The following is a 20,445-nucleotide window of genomic DNA, read 5'->3' on the forward strand; positions in this document are numbered from 1 at the left end:
GCATCTGTGGCAGGGACTGCAGGTGACTGGTGGCTGCTAAACACATTTTTGTGGTTCATATATTCATATGACTCATTCAAATCGCAGCTTTCATAGAGCTCTGTTTCAGTGATTTAGTTTTTACTTGGCAATTGTTTGAATTACAGCGGTGTGGGCGACACAACCAGTCTCTGCAAGAAGTTCGATGATTATTAGGCCTTATAAGGCTGTGTTTACTTAAAGGTCACTATATTTTAACACATGTCAAAGTGCAGAACAAATTGAAGTGTTCTCTGTCATGATAAGGTGTGCATGTACATGGTATTAAGTGCTGTTCATGTGTTAGAAAACTATGGTAGGTTACACAGCAGTCTGACTTAGTAGTGTTTTGTAGTGTTTCAGACTTATTTTGTCCCCTTCCCCATCATATTCTTTTTTGTATTCTTCTCTGGTTTGAGTAAGATGACGTAACATTTAGGGATGAAGATGCAAAACAGGAGTCCAAAACTGGAGGCCAGAATAGCAAATATCTCTACAGCAACACTGAACTTCCCAGGAGAGCTGACATATGCTGGGATGAAAGTGATCCATACTGCACAGAATATCAGCATGCTGAAGGTGATGAATTTAGCTTCATTGAAATTATCGGGCAGCTTTCGAGCCAGAAAAGCAAAAATAAAACATAGTATAGCCAAAAGTCCTATGTACCCAAGCACAGCCCAGAAACCTATGGCTGAACCCAGAGCACACTCTAAGATGATTTTATCCTTGAATTCCTTTAAATTCTTGAATGGAAAAGGAGGAGATATTGATAACCAGAGGATACATATTATAACTTGTACAAGAGTGAAACCCAGAACGCTGAGTCTCTGCTGTGCAGGTCCAAACCATTTCATCACATTACTACCAGGAAGTGTGGCCCTAAAGGCCATTAAAACCACCATGGTTTTCCCCAGAACACACGAGATACAGAGGACAAATGTGATGCCGAACGCTGTGTGTCGCAGCATGCAGGACCACTCAGACGGCTGACCGATGAAGGTCAGAGAGCAGAGGAAGCACAGAGTCAGGGAGAAGAGCAGCAGGAAGCTCAGCTCAGAGTTGTTGGCTCTGACTATAGGAGAGTTTCTGTATTTGAAGAAAATGGACGCCACAATAGCAGTCATGCATGTTCCAAATAAAGATGCTGCAGTGAGCAGAGCTCCCATAATTTCCTCATAGGATAGAAACACTGCTTCCTTCTTTATACAGTCATCTCTCCTCTCATTTGACCAGAACTCAGGGAGGCACTTCACACAGGTGACAGAATCTGTAAGGCGGTGTTGAAGCAGATGTTAGACTTGTTGAGTAGATGGTTCTTATTTCCTTTGAGATAATGATGGATAACACATTAGGTGCACATATTAGATAAACCCTTCCATAAAATTGAAAACAAATTTCCTAATTTTTTGTCTGCTGAAAGTGCAACATTTTGCATTAAACATCACTGAACCTGTAATGTTGCTGATTTCTCCCTCTGCACATCTGATACAGTCGTAGCAGCAGATAGGCTTTCCTTTCTGGAGTACTTTGCGTGTTCCTGGGGGACACTGCTCACTGCAGACTGACACGGGCACCTGCATGAAAATTGTATTTGTTCATGCAGAAGTAAAAATGTTGTCACAGTATTTACAAAAACAATAGTATTTAATCACAGATAATGTTTACCTGTGGTGAGTTCTCAGTCCAAACTAAAGATTTATTCTGCAAATTCAGCTGTCGGCCTGCAGGTAATGATGCATCATAAAGACCAACTGTGACAAAGTCCACAGTGCCGTCTTCTCTTGGCTGCCAGTTTACAATTTCGTACTTTGCTGATGGATCTCCATTCTCATTAAAATACACCTCATCTCCCTCCTTTGTTCTGAAGCGAATATTTCTGATGTGCTGCAGAATCTAAGAAGACACATGTTGTTACAGTTAAATACTTAAACATCAAGCAGGCCCGTTGTTTCTTGTATCAGATCCACTTTTAGAAAGCTTTTCCATGTTAATGTTGGTGTTAAGCTCACCATGAGTGGGTCAGGCTGCACCTTGTTGTTGCATGTTTTATTGCAGCTGAGGATGTTGTGCAGTGCATGAGCCACTGCATACACTCCTTTATAGACATTATTAAATATAGGCATGAGTGACATGTCGGTGAAGCTGTTGTGCACTCCAGTCAGATCTTCATGTCCAGTACAGTCTGTCTGAGTCTCTGCTGATGACTTTGGATGCTTGAATTTGCAGTTAAATAATGCCTCCCAGAACTCTGTGAACAATTCATTACTGGTTGAATTGAGCGGCTTAACATCCAAAATGAACTCTCTCATGCCAGTCACATGTGCTTTAGGGATAGAAAGGCCTATGGCTCCATCCAGAATGTGACGCTTATCCATTGCTGCAGTTTGAGAGTCAAAGATCCAGGCCTCAGTTCCGACCCACTGGTACCCTCGCAGGTCATGTTGAGACAGCTCATGTATGAGCACATCCAAATCCATGTGGGACAGAAATGTGACGATCACCTTAGAGGTGGAAGCCTTAATAACTTCAATTATATTTCGTATTTTTTCTATTGGGTCTGTTCTGAAAAAAGATACAGAATATTCCAGACAGATGCCCAGATGCTGTGCAGTTTCTATGAATGTTGCCATGCCATTATTGCCATAATCTTCATTTGATCTAATTGCTCCCACCCAAGTCCAGCCAAAGTGTTTGACCAAATGTGCCAGGGCTCTGCTCTGGTAGTAGTCACTGGGTATTGTTCTGAGAAATGATGGGTATTTGAGTTTATCACTGAGACATGCACAGGTGGCAAAGTGGCTTATCTAAGAAGGAAAAAGGACCCATGAATCTAGATGAAAACATTCCCACAGGCCTATTTTTGTAAGTCATAAAAGAATTCATTATGCAGTAAATAAAGTCAGATTTTTAGCAGGTCTACCCACCAGTGGAATATGAAATGGTCCGATGACAGTAGCAATCGCTGTGCAGGGAGAGGAGGAGGTTTCTCCCATTATGGCCTGCACTTGTGCAGGTTTGGTGCATGGTTCCACAGAGGGTGCAGACACTTTTTCATTACCATTAGCTAAGGACAGTGCAACTCGTACACTTCTGGCAATGGAGCCACATGTATCATAGATCTTAAAGCCCAGAGATATGCCTGGCAGGAGGTCTGTGCTGTTATTTATCTCTTCGATGGCAAAAAGCATAGCCTGGGCTAGCTGGAACTCTCTGAAATTCAAACTGAATTCATATATATATATATATAGAGAAAGTGACAGCACATTCCTTCATTAAATAAAAACATAGCAGTATTGAAAGTGAAATTATTTAGTGAAATTAACACAGACAATGGATAACCTTTCTTATTTCATTAATAAATCTTTGGATCCTTTTTAAATCCCTTTTCCTACATGCTTTGAATCTTAACAACAGGTTAGATATTGTTAATCTGAACAGATCTGGTATAAGTTACCTGATGCATTGCAGTGGCAGTGGTTTGTGCATGTATGTTTCCTGTTGTTCTTTCCAGCTGGTGTGGAAAGAAAAGATTCCGCCTAACATAATGTCCCCATCCTTCGATAGCTGGGGATACTCAGGATCTCCTTGCTGCCTGCACACAGGCTCATCAGCCTGAGACAAAGTCACCACCACTAAGAGCTGTAAGAGTGCCATGCCCTGCTCTGGCCATCTCTGTGTGGACATCATGCTCTCTGAAACAGCCATCCACTGGGTGGCATCATATAGAAATGAAAGACTTGTACTGGTATTTATGCATTTTGGAGCACTGTAAAAATAATAATAGAACAGTGATGGTTCATCTCTGTGGACCCAGAGGTGGGGCGAGTGCAGAGGTGTTCCTAAACAGAAAAAAAACGGTTTTAGGTTGTAGCTTGAATTGTAAACCTTTACTGTTTAAGCTATTCACATGTTTTTTGACAAATAAGCAAATTACACCACTTAATCAAACTGAATGTTATTGTATAAAATTAAAAAAGCACATTGAAGGCTGCCCCACCGATATATGCAGCAACAGTGCAATAGTAAGAAAAAAATGTGCTTTCCACGAAATTGCTGATGATGATTGTTATTCTGTTAAATACAGCAGATTGTGTGCAGATTTAGTCAACATTCACCATATTTTGCTATCCACCAACTCTGAGAACCATTTTATTTATTGGTTTTTCATCTATTTCTAAATATGTTACAATGAACAAGAATTTTTATGGAGGAAGTCCATGTCCTATTTATTTGTTGCTAGTAACTCAATATTCTTTAGAATGTAAAAAGTATACAAAGAGTACAAATACTGTAGAAATATTACTAATACGTTAATATTACGTCAAAGACTGCTACGTATGTGCTGAGTTCTGGAGATTAGAGAATGTGTTGCTTTGGCCCCAGAGAGCATTCATTATAGGACAGACTGTAAAGAGATGAAGACAGTGCAGCAAGATATCATAATTTATTGCTGTAAGAATGTCGCTGAAAGTAATAGTCATACAGATTTCAACACGTTTGTCTCATACACACACATCGAGCGCTAAAGAGTTATTGTAAACACTTAAATAATTTGCTTAAACAAAATACCTTAAAGTCACTTAGTCTCTGTATTTTAGGTACATCTACATCTACAAGTATAACTCACTAAAAAGGTATAAATACGGAAAAGCTTTATGCAGAAATCATATATGAAGGAGAAACAGTGTTTAGTCCACAGGACTATGCATGCATCCATGCATCACTCAAACATGTTATGACAACGGCCTTTGCCAATGTGATTGATGCTTAGGATGATTTAGATGTGGCTTTTCCCATCATATTCTTCTTTGTGTTCTTCTCCGGTTTCAGTAAGATGATATAACACTTTGGGAAAAAAATGCAAAACAGGAGTCCAAAACTGGAGGCCAGAATAGCAAATATCTCTACAGCAACACTGAACTTCCCAGGAGAGCTGACATATGCTGGGATGAAAGTGATCCATACTGCACAGAATATCAGCATGCTGAAGGTGATGAATTTAGCTTCGTTGAAATTATCGGGCAGCTTTCGAGCCAGAAAAGCAAAAATAAAACATAGTATAGCCAAAAGTCCTATGTACCCAAGCACAGCCCAGAAACCTATGGCTGAACCCAGAGCACACTCTAAGATGATTTTATCCTTGAATTCCTTTAAATTCTTGAATGGAAAAGGAGGAGATATTGATAACCAGAGGATACATATTATAACTTGTATGAGAGTGAAACCCAGAACGCTAAGTCTCTGCTGTGGAGGCCCAAACCATTTCATCACATTACTACCAGGAAGTGTGGCCCTGAAGGCCATTAAAACCACCATGGTTTTCCCCAGAACACACGAGATGCAGAGGACAAATGTGATGCCAAACGCTGTGTGTCGTAGCATGCAGGACCACTCAGACGGCTGACCGATGAAGGTCAGAGAGCACAGGAAACACAGAGTCAGGGAGAAGAGCAGCAGGAAGCTCAGCTCAGAGTTGTTGGCTCTGACTATAGGAGAGTTTCTGTATTTGAAGAAAATGGACGCCACAATAGCAGTCATGCATGTTCCAAATAAAGATGCTGCAGTGAGCAGAGCTCCCATAATTTCCTCATATGACAGAAACACTGCTTCCTTCTTTATACAGTCATCTCTCCTCTCATTTGACCAGAACTCAGGCAGGCACTTCACACAGGTGACAGAATCTGCAAAGTAATATTGTAGAGGACATCAGAATTGCTCAGTAGGACTGTGTTAATTAAATGCATTCATCCGATTTACAGCATTCATCAGCTTCCTCTACATTTTCTTTTCATGTTCTGACCTCTATTGTTGGAAATCTGACATGAAAAACTAGCACAGGTATAGGGTAGAATGGCCCCCCGTTTTTGTTATTTTTGTTTTATTTCTTATTTTTGGCACTTATGGGCATGAAAACTATTCAGAGACCTCACTTTTACCAGTTATCCATTACTTCTAATTTTGTAAGTTTCAAGAGGGATTTTTCTTCAAACATTGACATTGACTCAAAGATGAACTGATATATGCCATTTTTTACATTTATTATGTAAGAATGAGAACTATTTTCGATTTAATTTGTGGCTTGAAGATTATACTTAAACATCACTGAACCTGTAATGTTGCTGATTTCTCCCTCTGCACATCTGATACAGTCGTAGCAGCAGATAGGCTTTCCTTTCTGGAGTACTTTGCGTGTTCCTGGGGGACACTTCTCACTGCAGACTGACACAGGCACCTGCATAAACAGAATATTTACTTTCATAAACATTGATTTAAAAAAAAAAAACTAAAATGATGGTACAGAGCACTACCTGCCGTGAGTTGTGTGTCCAAATTAAAGATACATTTTGCAGGTACAGCTGTTTGTCTTCAGGTAATGAAGCATCAAAAAGACCAACTGTGACAAAGTCCACAGTGCCATCATCTCTTGGCTGCCAGTTTATAATTTCATACTTTGCTGCTGGATCTCCATTCTCATTAAAGTAAACTTCATCTCCCTCCTTTGTTTTGAAATTGATATTTTTTATGTGTTGCAACATCTAAGACAGAAACAGATTTTGATTGAGAGTTGTTGGAGGCCTGTTGGTTGAAGAGTATAATCTGCAACAATTCTCCTTGTGATTATGACTTAGGAGGAAAACTGTATTATGATACTCACCGTGAGTGGGTCAGGCTGCACCTTGTTGTTGCATGTTTTATTGCAGCTGAGGATGTTGTGCAGTGCATGAGCCACTGCATACACTCCTTTATAGACATTATTAAAGATAGGCATGAGTGACATGTCGGTGAAGCTGTTGTGCACTCCAGTCAGATCTTCATGTCCAGTACAGTCTGTCTGAGTCTCTGCTGATGACTTTGACTGCTTGAACTTACAGTTAAATAATGTCTCCCAGAACTCTGTGAACAATTCACTGTTAGATGAATTGAGTGGCCTCACATCCAGCATGAATTCCTTCAGGCCGCTGACGAATGCTTTTGGGATAGAAAGACCTATGGCTCCGTCTAGGATGTGTTGTGTATCCATTGCTGCAGTTTGTGAGTCAAAGATCCAAGATTCACTCCCTACCCACTGGTAGCCAGTCAAATTATGCTGAGACAACTCATGTATGAGCACATCCATGTCCATGTGAGAGAGGAAAGCGACGATCACCTTAGAGGTGGAAGCTTTGATAATGTCAATAATCTTTTGTATTTTGTCTGATGGGTCTGTTCTGAAAAAAGATACAGAATATTCCAGACAGATGCCCAGATGCTGTGCAGTTTCTATGAATGTTGCCATGCCATTATTGCCATAATCATCATTTGTTCTCACAGCTCCAACCCAAGTCCAGCCAAAGTGTTTGACCAAATGTGCCAGGGCTCTGCTCTGGTAGTAGTCACTGGGTATTGTTCTGAGGAATGATGGGTATTTGAGTTTATTACTGAGACATGCACAGGTGGCAAAGTGGCTGATCTATCAGGAGAAAAACGATTATTATTATGAGAAATATGATTAAAGGCAAATTAAGTAATATGTACCGATATTCACACAATCACATTTACTTTGAGTACAGTGAAAATAAAAGAATAGGGTTTTGTTTTACATCCCTACCCACCATAGGGATATGAAATGGTCCGATGACAGTAGCAATCGCTGTGCAGGGAGAGGAGGAGGTTTCTCCCATTATGGCCTGCACTTGTGCAGGTTTGGTACATGGCTCCACAGAGGGTGCAGACAGTTTATCATCACCATTAGCTAAGGACAGTGCAACTTTTACGCTCCTGACAATGGAGCCACATGTGTCATAGATCTTATAGCCCAGAGAGACGCCCGGCAGGAGGTCTGTGCTGTTATTAATCTCCTCAATGGCATAAAGCATAGCCTGGGCGAACTGGAACTCTCTGAAATTCAAACTGGATTCACAAATTCATATTTGGAGCACAACAGTCAGTTAAAACAGAAGCAGAATCATAGGAAATTAAAGCATTCAATTCAGCGCAGAAATATTAAACTCTGTGTCTGTTATGATTAGTACTTCCTCTAAGTACAACATTGTCAGTCTAATTTACCTGGTACATTGCAGTGGCAGTGGTTTGTGCATGTAAGTATCCTGGCGAGCTTTCCAGCTGCTGTGGAAAGAGAACATTCCCCCAAGTATGATGTCCCCATCCTTAAACAGCTGAGGGTTCTCCGCATCCCCTCTCTGCTTGCACACAGGCTCCTCAGCCTGAGACAATGTCACCACCAACAAGAGCTGTAAGAGTGCCCATCCCTGCTCTGGCCATCTCTGTGTGGATGTCATGCTGTCTGAAAGTGACAAACCACTGGGTGGCATCACATAGAACTCAATGACTTGCACTGGTATTTATGCACTTCAGAGCTGAATAAAAATAATTATAGAAGAGGTGGTTCATCTCTATGGACATACAAGGTGGGGCGAGAGTAAAGGTGTTCCCTAACAGAAAAAAGAGGGAGTTTGTCTAGAATAACTTTTATTTGACACACTTTTCAATCACATTAAAGCAGTATATACAAATTAAAATTAATAACCCAGGCTGAACATCACCATATAGGGCTGGGTATTACCATCAATTTCCTAGATCGATTCGATTTCGATTCTTAGGGTTTTAAATTGTTTAATCACGATTCAATTCGATTTGCTCCGGGTGGTGTACTGTCGGAAGCTAAGTTTAGCGTAGTGTGGTACCTTGTCAGGTGGTTTCTGAGGTTTGTAGTAATCCTACAATAACTGAGCTCTGCTTGGCATATCTTGCAAACTACCTTGGTTTTATCAAGCTCTTCGTCCTTTGTGCTTTTAAACTTGAAATGATTCCACACTTCGGATTTCATTTGGGATGGCTTGCCGAGCGGTGTTTTCCCTGCCTTAGCCATTTTGGCTGTGTGCCTGAATGACGCGACGTACGACTGCGCAGCTGCGTCATCATGCACCAGAGTGCTGAGGGAGGAAAGTCACACAACACAAAAAAACTCGATCTCATGCCCTGTGAATCGATAGTGCAAAATTTAAATGGAATCGATCCGAAATCGATTAAATCGATTTTTTTTACCCAGCCCTATCACCATACTCACTGAAATATACAACTAGATTACAATAACTGATTTAGTATACTGCATTTTATTATTGTTTTATTGGCCACTCAGGAATTATGCCATTCAGCATGCACACAAAAAACCCAGATAATATGATTTGTTAGAGGCAGTAGTCCTTTAACTCTGCTTTTCCTCCCCACAAAATCTGAAAATGCCTTTTTATTTTCTTCTAGGTTTCTTAATATAATACAATACTACTGCTCTATCTGGACATAATATTTGAATAGACATTTTACATGGAACATGACTGCCTCTTTGAAGAATTGAGTGTCATCTGTATAGTTATTAATTCAATATTCTTTAGTGTTAAACATTTTAAAAATGAACTAAATGTTATGCAAAATGTTAGCATGCTGACCAGCTAAGCTTGGCCCAAACTCTTCTGCAATTCCATTTTTTACCTCAGAGTGAGATAGTGAGTCATTGCACCATCTAAGCTACCTTAGTTAGAAGAAAAAAATACTAAATTCTGGAACCAGGAAAAAAAACAAATATTTGTGGGGAATTGACCTGATGTGTTTAAATGACTGAAACAGCAGCTATTGGAGCCATTATTAGAAAAGGCAGACTATACACAAAAATCCTTTAATAGAATCAAAGTCATAGGTGCAACATTAAATGGTTTACATATAGAACTCAATTTAAGAGAAGTGTTTCTAAATATAGATGATACAAATACATATTGTTATATACAAGTGAACATTTGAAAATAGTAGATCAGAAAAAACAATATATGAACAGCAATACTATCTATACGCATACACAGTTCAGCCTTTTCATAGTTATTGTGGCGACCCTTTTCCCATCATATGCTTCTTTGTATTCTTCTCTGGTTTCAGTAAAATTATGTAACATTTAGGGATGAAAATGCAAAACAGGAGTCCAAAACTGGAGGCCAGAATAGCAAATATCTCTACAGCAACACTGAACTTCCCAGGAGAGCTGACATATGCTGGGATGAAAGTGATCCATACTGCACAGAATATCAGCATGCTGAAAGTGATGAATTTAGCTTCATTGAAATTATCGGGCAGCTTTCGCGCCAGAAAAGCAAAAATAAAACATAGTATAGCCAAAAGTCCTATGTACCCAAGCACAGCCCAGAAACCTATGGCTGAACCCAGAGCACACTCTAAGATGATTTTATCCTTGAATTCATTGAAATTCTTGAATGGAAAAGGAGGAGATATTGATAACCAGAGGATACATATTATAACTTGTACAAGCGTGATAGCCAGAACACTGAGTCTCTGCTGTGCAGGCCCAAACCATTTCATCACGTTACTACCAGGAAGTGTGGCCCTGAAGGCCATTAAAACCACCATGGTTTTCCCCAGAACACAAGAGATACAGAGGACAAATGTGATGCCGAAAGCTGTGTGTCGCAGCATGCAGGACCACTCAGTGGGCCGGCCAATGAAGGTCAGAGAACACAGGAAGCACAGAGTCAGGGAGAAGAGCAGCAGGAAGCTCAGCTCAGAGTTGTTGGCTCTGACGATAGGAGAGTTTCTGTATTTGAAGAAAATGGACGCCACAATAGCAGTCATGCATGTTCCAAGTAAAGATGCTGCAGTGAGCAGAGCTCCCATAATTTCCTCATATGACAGAAACACTGCTTCCTTTTTTATACAGTCATCTCTCCTCTCATTTGACCAGAACTCAGGGAGGCACTTCACACAGGTGACAGAATCTGCAAGGCAGTGGTGAAGCAGTTGTCAGACTACTGCACCAGATTTCTCTTTTGTTTACTTTTTTGTATAAAGAAAATACTACACACTATTAAAATACAAACACTGAGGTTAAAGGGCAAGATGCATTTGTCCATTAACTAAATTATAAATCTTATTTTTACAATAAAGAATGTTCTGTAACCCCTGATAGGTGTATTCTGACACAAAGGTTGTCAATTAATGAGGTAAACCTGTAATGTTGCTGATTTCTCCCTCTGCACATCTCACACAGTCGTAGCAGCAGATAGGCTTTCCTTTCTGGAGTACTTTGTGTGTTCCTGGAGGACACTTCTCACTGCAGACTGACACAGGCACCTGCATGAACAAAGGTGAAAAACAATAACTGAATGTTAAGAAGAACATTATTAACATATAAGACAATTATCAGCAGTGATTACCTGCATTGAATTCTGTGTCCAAATTAAAGATACATTCTGCAACTTCAGCTGTCGGCCTGCAGGTAATGATGTATCATGAAGACCAACTGTGACAAAGTCCACAGTGCCGTCTTCTCTTGGCTGCCAGTTTATAATTTCATACTTTGCTGCTGGATCTCCATTCTCATTAAAGTAAACTTCATCTCCCTCCTTTGTTCTAAAGTTGATATTTCTGATGTGCTGCAGAATCTAAGAGGGCACATGTTGCTACAGTTAAATACTTAAACATCTAGCAGGCCTGTTGTTTCTTGTATCAGATCCACTTATAAAAAACTTTTCTGTTAGTGTCATTATTTGTGAGACTGGTGTTGGTGTTAAGCTCACCGTGAGTGGGTCAGGCTGCACCTTGTTGTCGCATGTTTTATTGCAGCTGAGGATGTTGTGCAGTGCATGAGCCACTGCATACACTCCTTTATAGACATTATTAAATATAGGCATCAGTGACATGTCAGTGAAGCTGTTGTGCACTCCAGTCAGATCTTCATGTCCAGTACAGTCTGTCTGAGTCTCTGCTGATGACTGCTTGAACTTACAGTTAAATAATGCCTCCCAGAACTCTGTAAACAATTCACTGTTAGATGAATTAAGCGGCCTCACATCCAGCATGAATGCCTTCAGGCCGCTGACAAATGCTTTTGGGATAGAAAGACCTATGGCTCCATCTAGGATGTGTTGTGAATCCATTGCTGCAGTTTGTGAGTCAAAGATCCAAGATTCACTCCCTACCCACTGGTAGCCAGTCACGTTGTGCTGAGACAACTCATGTATGAGCACATCCATGTCCATGTGAGAGAGGAAAGCGACGATCACCTTAGAGGTGGAAGCTTTGATAATGTCAATAATCTTTTGTATTTTTTCTATTGGGTCTGTTCTGAAAAAAGATACAGAATATTCCAGACAGATGCCCAGATGCTGTGCAGTTTCTATGAATGTTGCCATGCCATTATTGCCATAATCATTGTTGGTTCTCACAGCTCCAACCCAAGTCCAGCCAAAGTGTTTGACCAAATGTGCCAGGGCTCTGCTCTGGTAGTAGTCACTGGGTATTGTTCTGAGGAATGATGGGTATTTGAGTTTATCACTGAGACATGCACAGGTGGCAAAGTGACTGATCTAAAAGGAGAAAAAAAACATTATTATTAAAAAAAACTTAAATAACAACCAATTAAATGAGGTAGACACTAAAACACTGACACAGTTATATTTACTTTAAGCTCGCAGAGAACATAATCCCCCTTCCTACGAAGTTGTACCCACCATAGGGATATGAAATGGTCCGATGACAGTAGCAATAGCCATTGTAGGAGAGGAGGAAGTTTCTCCAATAATGGCCTGCACTTGTGCAGGTTTGGTACATGGCTCCACAGAGGGTGCAGATGCCTTTTCATTACCATTAGCCAAGGCCAGTGCAACTCCTACACTCCTGGCAATGGAGCCACAAGTATCATAGATCTTATAGCCCAGAGAGACGCCCGGCAGGAGGTCTGTGCTGTTATTAATCTCTTCAATGGCATAAAGCATAGTCTGGGCAAACTGGAAATCTCTGATATTCAAACTGGATTCAGACATTTGAGCAACATTTGAGCATACCAGTCAGTTTGACATAGAAAAAAAAAAATGAAAGCGTTCAATGTTAAAAATACAGAAAAGGACTTGCCGTAAATCTGTTAAAACTTTCTTTTCGACACACTCAAGCTAAACAACTCTGGTTTAATTTACCTGGTACATTGTAGTGGCAGTGGTTTGTTCATGTAGGTATCTTGTCGATCTTTCCAGCTGCTGTGGAAAGAGAACACTGCCCCCAGTATAATGTCCCCATCCTTAAACAGCTGAGGGTTCTCATGATCCCCTCTCTGCCTGCACACAGGCTCCTCAGCCTGAGACAAAGTCACCACTAACAAGAGCTGTAAGAGTGCCCAACCCTGCTCTGGCCATCTGTGTGTGGATGTCATGCTGTCTGAAAGTGACAAACCACTGGGTGGCATCCTATGGAAATTTATGACTTGTACTGGTATTTATGCACTTCAGAGCTGAATAAAAATAATTATAATAGAACAGTGACAGTTCATCCCTGTGGAACTATGAGGTGGGGCGATAGCAGAGGTCTTCACAAACGGCAACAAAATGAGTTTTAAAATGTAGCACATATTGAATATTTTTAGTACATTTGTCATTTTACACACCCAGGCAGCTCTATAAATAGAAATATACAGTCATAACTGGTGCTAATTATTATTACTATTGGTTTTGATATGAGTTTGACACGGCAGTTTATTCAGATTGATTCCAACTATTCCAAAGCTCCTGTCTTACTTCTGCTATTCATCACAGTGTCTACTCTTTTGGACATTTTATAGGAAATAACGTGGTTTATGGAATCTTTGTGTTTAATGTTTACAGCTATTGATACAATACTTTGCCATGAAAATTTCAAAAATCAAGCAAACATTTAGTTGATGATGTTTATGTATTGAGTTCTAAGATGTTTATGGAAGTTAGCTTGCCAACCAGCTGGCCTTGGCCCATACTTTCCTGTACCTATCTCAGAAGGTGGTAGTGAGTCACTATACCAGGGGTTCTCAAATTTTGATAGCTGAGGGCCAATTTATGAACCCGACACTGGACTGAGGGCCGCCAATGAAAAAAAATGAAAAAAGAAAAAAAAAAATACACGTGTATTAAATTTAATGACCCAGTTGCATCTCTTCAGTTTACATTTGTTGGTCTGTATCCAGCAATGTGCAATAAACACATATGGGGAAACATTGTTATGCACAAAAAATCCCCGGGGATTAGAGCTGGGCGGTATGACCAAAATTCTAGATCACAGTATTTTTATATTATTATAATGTTATATATTTCCAGTATTTGACAGTATTTTCTCTCCTCATGCATGACGTGTTAACTGCATTGATTGTGAGAAGAATTACTGCAGAGTGGTTACCCTGTTCCAGGTCATGAGAATTGTACAAAAAAAATCCATATTAGTATTACATGTAATACAGCAGGGCTGTGGGTTATTATTTAATATCCAGTAGTATCGTGAGTACTTGAGGGTTTTTCCACAATTACGATTAAAGAACGCTCATTTTTTTTGTTTTAAAAATAATTATAAATAATTGGGGAGGGGGGGTAGTTAAATTATACTCGGCTCCACTCGTGGCTTCGAGTGAACGCAGACTAGATGAAGGAGGCGCAGTGACGTGACAGAAGCCTGTTAAATACTCCACGAGGACAGAGAAATCTGTTCGTGTTCCTGAGGTGGCAGAAATAAGAGCAAGATCCGTTTGGACCGGACTTTTCATACTTCATGAGAAACGAGTGTGCAGACCTGCTCATACGGAGCGCACGCAGCGCCACACACACATACCGGTTTTGCCGCAATTTCGCTGCTAATCATCGGCAGAAGCAGCAGTTCAGGTGAACATGTATGAAGCGGAGATATTTGGGGAAACAGGCAAAGCCATGAAATACCAAACAGTAGCAACATCGTCCTGCTCCTGTCAAACATGTTTGTTCACCTCTTTTAGCAGCTGCTTCTGCTGCTGTTTAGCGTCTCCAAAAGTCTCCAAAACCTGCTTGTGTGTGCGCGATGTGCGCTGAGAGCCGTGTGAATAGTTTTACACACGTTCCTGCTTCAGAACGTCCCCTGTCCATTCTCACCAACAACTCCACTAATACCTGAGCTCTGCTCCATGCGTGAGCAGCGGTGCAACAATTAAAAACGTCCCCCGTGAAACAATTTACTACCGCGCTGAGTTCCGGACATTTTAGGTCATTTAAAATTCACATCATAACACAAATTCACATAATTCATTGCGGGCCGCCAAAAAATTTTCTGCGGGCCGCCATTGGCACGCGGGCCGCACATTGAGAACCTATGCACAATACCATCCAAGCTACCCTTATTCAGTAGGAGAACATCACAATTAAAACCACAATATCAGATTATGATTCTCCTTGACCAATACGGTCTCCAGAGTGGTTTCTGGAAATTACTGTGACTGAAACAGCAACTATACAAGCCTTTATTAGAGGGCAGACTGTTCACAAAACACACCAAAAAAGAAAAATAACAATCTTGGCTGCCAAACTCAAATAACTAACAATAAGTCTTTCATGGCGCAGCAGAATGTTGAGTATAAAATTCAAGTACATTTAACATATTGCATTCATATTAGAGATAAAACCTTTGAAGAACTATTTGAATTCAGCGAATATTCACAGTATAGTTAGTAATTTATATATGTCATGGGAATCTCGAATAATTTTAGATTTACAACTCAGTTTAAGAGAAATACGTCCATTATAATGGATGATATGAATATATAGTATCACATGAACAAGTGGGCATTTGGAATTACCAATTCATAAAAACAATATAAGAACAGCAATGTGGCGCAATGCAAAAAAATACACACTAAAAGCCTTTGCAACCATGTTGTTTTCAGTTTTTAGAATGATTTAGATGTCCCTTTCCCCATCATATTCTTCTTTGTGTTCTTCTCCGGTTTCAGTAAGATGATATAACACTTTGGGAAAAAAATGCAAAACAGGAGTCCAAAACTGGAGGCCAGAATAGCAAATATCTCTACAGCAACACTGAACTTCCCAGGAGAGCTGACATATGCTGGGATGAAAGTGATCCATACTGCACAGAATATCAGCATGCTGAAGGTGATGAATTTAGCTTCGTTGAAATTATCGGGCAGCTTTCGAGCCAGAAAAGCAAAAATAAAACATAGTATAGCCAAAAGTCCTATGTACCCAAGCACAGCCCAGAAACCTATGGCTGAACCCAGAGCACACTCTAAGATGATTTTATCCTTAAATTGATTGAAATTCTTGAATGGAAAAGGAGGAGATATTGATAACCAGAGGGCGCTTATGATTACTTGTACAAGAGTGATACCCAGAACGCTGAGTCTCTGCTGTGCAGGCCCAAACCATTTCATGACATTACTCCCAGGAAGTGTGGCCCTAAAGGCCATTAAAACCACCATGGTTTTCCCCAGAACACACGAGATACAGAGGACAAAGGTGATGCCGAAAGCTGTGTGTCGCAGCATGCAGGACCACTCAGACGGCTGACCGATGAAGGTCAGAGAGCAGAGGAAACACAGAGTCAGGGAGAAGAGCAGCAGGAAGCTCAGCTCAGAGTTGTTGGCTCTGACGATAGGAGAGTTTCTGTATTTGAAGAAAATGGACGCCACAATAGCAGTCATGCATGTTCCAAATAAAGATGCTGCAGTGAGCAGAGCTCCCATAATTTCCTCATATGACAGAAACACTGCTTCCTTCTTTATACAGTCATCTCTCCTCTCATTTGACCAGAACTCAGGGAGGCACTTCACACAGGTGACAGAATCTGTAAAGCAGTGTTGAAGCAGATGTTAGACTTCTGCACCAGATTTCTCTTTTGTTTACTTTCCACATTAAAAAATCAATAACACACAACTATCAGGCCACAGATACAGTTAATGAGTGAAATGTGTCAGTCCACTGTTTTGTGGCTCGATGAATGGAAAGATGACACAAGACATTGCTATAGGAAGTTTTGGCTAAAGTGCCCTTTATGAGATATTCTGATTTCAATAGTTACAAAGTTGGTATAGAAAACCTTTTTACATGCCTTTGTGCTTTGGACATTAGACACTGGAGCCATTTTATTTACAGCTTGTAAATACAATGTAAATAAAAAGTTCAATTTTTTGAATGTGACATTAAAATCACCAAATAGATTTGCTCCAAATTTCAGTTTGAACACATTATTAAACTCATCACTGAACCTGTATTGTTGCTGATTTCTCCCTCTGCACATCTCACACAGTCGTAGCAGCAGATAGGCTTTCCTTTCTGGAGGACCTTGTGTGTTCCTGGGGGACACTTCTCACTGCAGACTGACACAGGCACCTGCATAAAGGAAGGCAGAATAAAATGTATGAATAATAACAACAATCATGCATGGTAACAAAACATTAAACAAGTATAGTGATGATTACCTGCCGTGAGTTCTGTGTCCAAATTAAAGATATATTTTGCAGGTACAGCTGTTTGTCTTCATGTAATGAAGCATCATAAAGACCAACTGTGACAAAGTCCACAGTGCCATCATCTCTTGGCTGCCAGTTTATAATTTCATACTTTGCTGCTGGATCTCCATTCTCATTAAAGTAAACTTCATCTCCCTCCTTTGTTTTGAAATAGATGTTTTTTATGTGTTGCAATATCTAAGACAGAAACAGACTCTGTTCAATGCTTACAAATTAAACATATTGCAGTTACAATAAATTTTTGCAACACTGCGGCAATTGTGATTATGACACTAGAGGAAAACTGTATTATGATGCTTACCGTAAGTGGGTCAGGCTGCACCTTGTTGTTGCATGTTTTATTGCAGCTGAGGATGTTGTGCAGTGCATGAGCCACTGCATACACTCCTTTATAGACATTATTAAAGATAGGCATGAGTGACATGTCGGTGAAGCTGTTGTGCACTCCAGTCAGATCTTCATGTCCAGTACAGTCTGTCTGAGTCTCTGCTGATGACTTTGACTGCTTGAACTTACAGTTAAATAATGTCTCCCAGAACTCTGTGAACAATTCACTGTTAGATGAATTGAGCAGCCTCACATCCAGCATGAATGCCTTCAGGCCGCTGACGAATGCTTTTGGGATAGAAAGGCCTATGGCTCCGTCTAGGATGTGTTTTTTATCCATTGCTGCAGTTTGTGAATCAAAGATCCAAGATTCACTCCCTACCCACTGGTAGCCAGTCAAGTTGTGCTGAGACAATACATGTATGAGCACATCCATGTCCAGGTGGGAGAGAAAAGCAACGATCACCTTAGAGGTGGAAGCTTTGATAATGTCAATAATCTTTTGTATTTTTTCTATTGGGTCTGTTCTGAAAAAAGATACAGAATATTCCAGACAGATGCCCAGATGCTGTGCAGTTTCTATGAATGTTGCCATGCCATTATTGCCATAATCATTATTGGCTCTCACAGCTCCAACCCAAGTCCAGCCAAAGTGTTTGACCAAATGTGCCAGGGCTCTGCTCTGGTAGTAGTCACTGGGTATTGTTCTGAGGAATGATGGGTATTTGAGTTTATCACTGAGACATGCACAGGTGGCAAAGTGGCTGATCTATCAGGAGAAAAACAATTATTATTATAGAAAATCTAATTGAGGTGGACATTAAAACAGTCACATTTACATTTAGTTTGAGCCCATGGAAAGTTTTTTTTTGAAGTCGTACCCACCATAGGGATACGAAATGGTCCGATGACAGTAGCAATAGCCATTGATGGAGAGGAGGAAGTTTCTCCAATAATGGCCTGCACTTGTGCAGGTTTGGTACATGGCTCCACAGAGGGTGCAGATGCCTTTTCATTACCATTAGCCAAGGCCAGTGCAACTCCTACACTCCTGGCAATGGAGCCACAAGTATCATAGATCTTATAGCCCAGAGAGACGCCCGGCAGGAGGTCTGTGCTGTTATTAATTTCTTCAATGGCATAAAGCATAGTCTGGGCGAACTGGAAGCCTCTGATATTCAAACTATATTCAGACATTTGAGCATACCACTCAGTTTGAAATAGAAACAACATAAAAGCACTTAATGGTACAAATACAGAAATTGATCTGCTTTGAGTCTTAGACATGTTAAACCTAAACAGTTCCAGTCTAATTTACCTGGTACATTGCAGTGGCAGTGGTTTCTGCATGTAGGTATCTTGTCGATTCTTCCAGCTGCCATGGAAAGGAAACACTCCCCCCATTATGATGTCCCCATCCTTAAACAGCTGAGGGTTCTCGTGATCTCCTCGCTGACTGCACACAGGCTCCTCAGCATGAGACAAAGTCATCACCATCAAGAGCTGTAAGAGTGCCCAACCCTGCTCTGGCCATCTCTGTGAGGATGTCATGCTGTCTCAACCACTGGGTGGCATGTATGCTCATATCAATGAAATACTGGCACTGGTATTTATATGTTTTGACACCACATACACAAATAACTGTGATGATTTCATATGGAACTGCAGGGTGGGGGGAAGGGGGTGAGGTGTAATTGTTACCTAGTGGGATTAATGGTTGAAAGGTTAGTACACATTAATACTTTCAATTTCTTTTGTGGCAATGACGGTTATCAAAGTATGCATTCTGTTTATGGTGATCTTTTGATGCATGTAAAATATTAATTAGATACATAAAGATGTAACACTCTAATTTGCATGACATTGAGGAGCAAAGACACTCTGGACTTGTAAAGCTTGCTGTGATTGGCTCCATTATCCATGCTTTTAACAGTTAGTAGACTGCATTAGCAATGTTAGGTTAGGTTTTGAACATATGCCCTCTTCACTCCTGAGGCAGCTTTGGCCATGTTTGCAAAGATATGTATTTTATGTCAAGATGAGGTGTCCAGATGATGCCTGGGAAGACATCTAGTGACCTGTGATGGCAGCCACCTGTCAGTGACAGCAGCCATGCTAATAATTATGGATAATTTTAGGATTAATATAATTTAAACACGTAGCAAGTTGAGCTTCATTAATAAATCAGGGGAAGCAAAGTTACTGTTTTAAGGTCATTTTCTGATATAGTGAAAAACTATTATCATAAATGATAAACTTACAGGGCAATGGGAGAAACTGACTGTTAACTGATTAAAAAAAAAAATCTTAAATCTCAAATAATTTAAATCTCAGTCTTTTGTGAAGCTGCTATTATTGAAATTCAACCTAATGTTGCTCTTTAAACTTCTTAGAACTTAAGCCTTAGAGATTTAAGGTTTAATCCCTAATAGTCCTATTTAATGGTCTTTAAAATGAGGGCATTATAAAAATCTAATAGCATGTGGACAAGTTCTTTATTATCAGTTCTTTATTATGGCTGTGGTTAAAAAAACAACAAGAGATACTTTATGTAATTTTTTAATTTTATTTAAAATTTCCATACATTTTCATGTAAAAATGATAACTTTAAATAGGAAAGGTTTAACATGAGTTCTTATGAATCTAATATATATAAATGTATCTATATATATGTATATCCTATATGTCCTGATGTACACATATTACAAACATACAACATAAATGCAAAGCAAGTTAAATGTATAAACATTATTTATTCTAGCTCTATGGTAAACGCTCAGATAAATGTC

At 40.0% G+C, this 20,445-nt stretch overlaps 4 protein-coding genes across 4 annotated transcripts; all 4 read right to left on the reverse strand.

Moving 5' to 3' along the window:
- Positions 1–383: 383 nt before the first annotated feature.
- On the reverse strand, positions 384–3,675 carry LOC114444343 (extracellular calcium-sensing receptor-like). Its single transcript, XM_028418810.1, has 6 exons — positions 3,476–3,675; positions 2,946–3,243; positions 2,031–2,825; positions 1,687–1,914; positions 1,472–1,595; positions 384–1,288 (listed from the first exon to the last, which is right to left on the reverse strand). Exons 1-6 carry the CDS (start codon positions 3,673–3,675, stop codon positions 384–386), a joined length of 2,550 nt encoding a protein of 849 aa, XP_028274611.1.
- A 1,113-nt stretch (positions 3,676–4,788) lies between these two features.
- Positions 4,789–8,273, reverse strand: LOC114445144 (extracellular calcium-sensing receptor-like). The gene is made up of 6 exons (XM_028420103.1): positions 8,068–8,273; positions 7,614–7,911; positions 6,677–7,471; positions 6,330–6,557; positions 6,130–6,253; positions 4,789–5,702 (listed from the first exon to the last, which is right to left on the reverse strand). The coding sequence occupies exons 1-6, from the start codon at positions 8,142–8,144 to the stop codon at positions 4,789–4,791; spliced, it is 2,436 nt and encodes an 811-aa protein (XP_028275904.1). The 5' UTR covers positions 8,145–8,273.
- A 1,618-nt stretch (positions 8,274–9,891) lies between these two features.
- Positions 9,892–13,326, reverse strand: LOC114444445 (extracellular calcium-sensing receptor-like). Its single transcript, XM_028419002.1, has 6 exons — positions 12,996–13,326; positions 12,534–12,831; positions 11,601–12,389; positions 11,238–11,465; positions 11,031–11,154; positions 9,892–10,799 (listed from the first exon to the last, which is right to left on the reverse strand). Exons 1-6 carry the CDS (start codon positions 13,259–13,261, stop codon positions 9,892–9,894), a joined length of 2,613 nt encoding a protein of 870 aa, XP_028274803.1. The 5' UTR covers positions 13,262–13,326.
- Positions 13,327–15,730: 2,404 nt separating this feature from the next.
- Positions 15,731–19,207, reverse strand: LOC114444589 (extracellular calcium-sensing receptor-like). The gene is made up of 6 exons (XM_028419268.1): positions 18,975–19,207; positions 18,542–18,839; positions 17,631–18,425; positions 17,279–17,506; positions 17,066–17,189; positions 15,731–16,644 (listed from the first exon to the last, which is right to left on the reverse strand). The coding sequence occupies exons 1-6, from the start codon at positions 19,205–19,207 to the stop codon at positions 15,731–15,733; spliced, it is 2,592 nt and encodes an 863-aa protein (XP_028275069.1).
- Positions 19,208–20,445: the final 1,238 nt, after the last annotated feature.

This window comes from Parambassis ranga, chromosome 13 (genome assembly GCF_900634625.1).
Source record: "Parambassis ranga chromosome 13, fParRan2.1, whole genome shotgun sequence".
NCBI lineage: Eukaryota > Metazoa > Chordata > Actinopteri > Ambassidae > Parambassis > Parambassis ranga.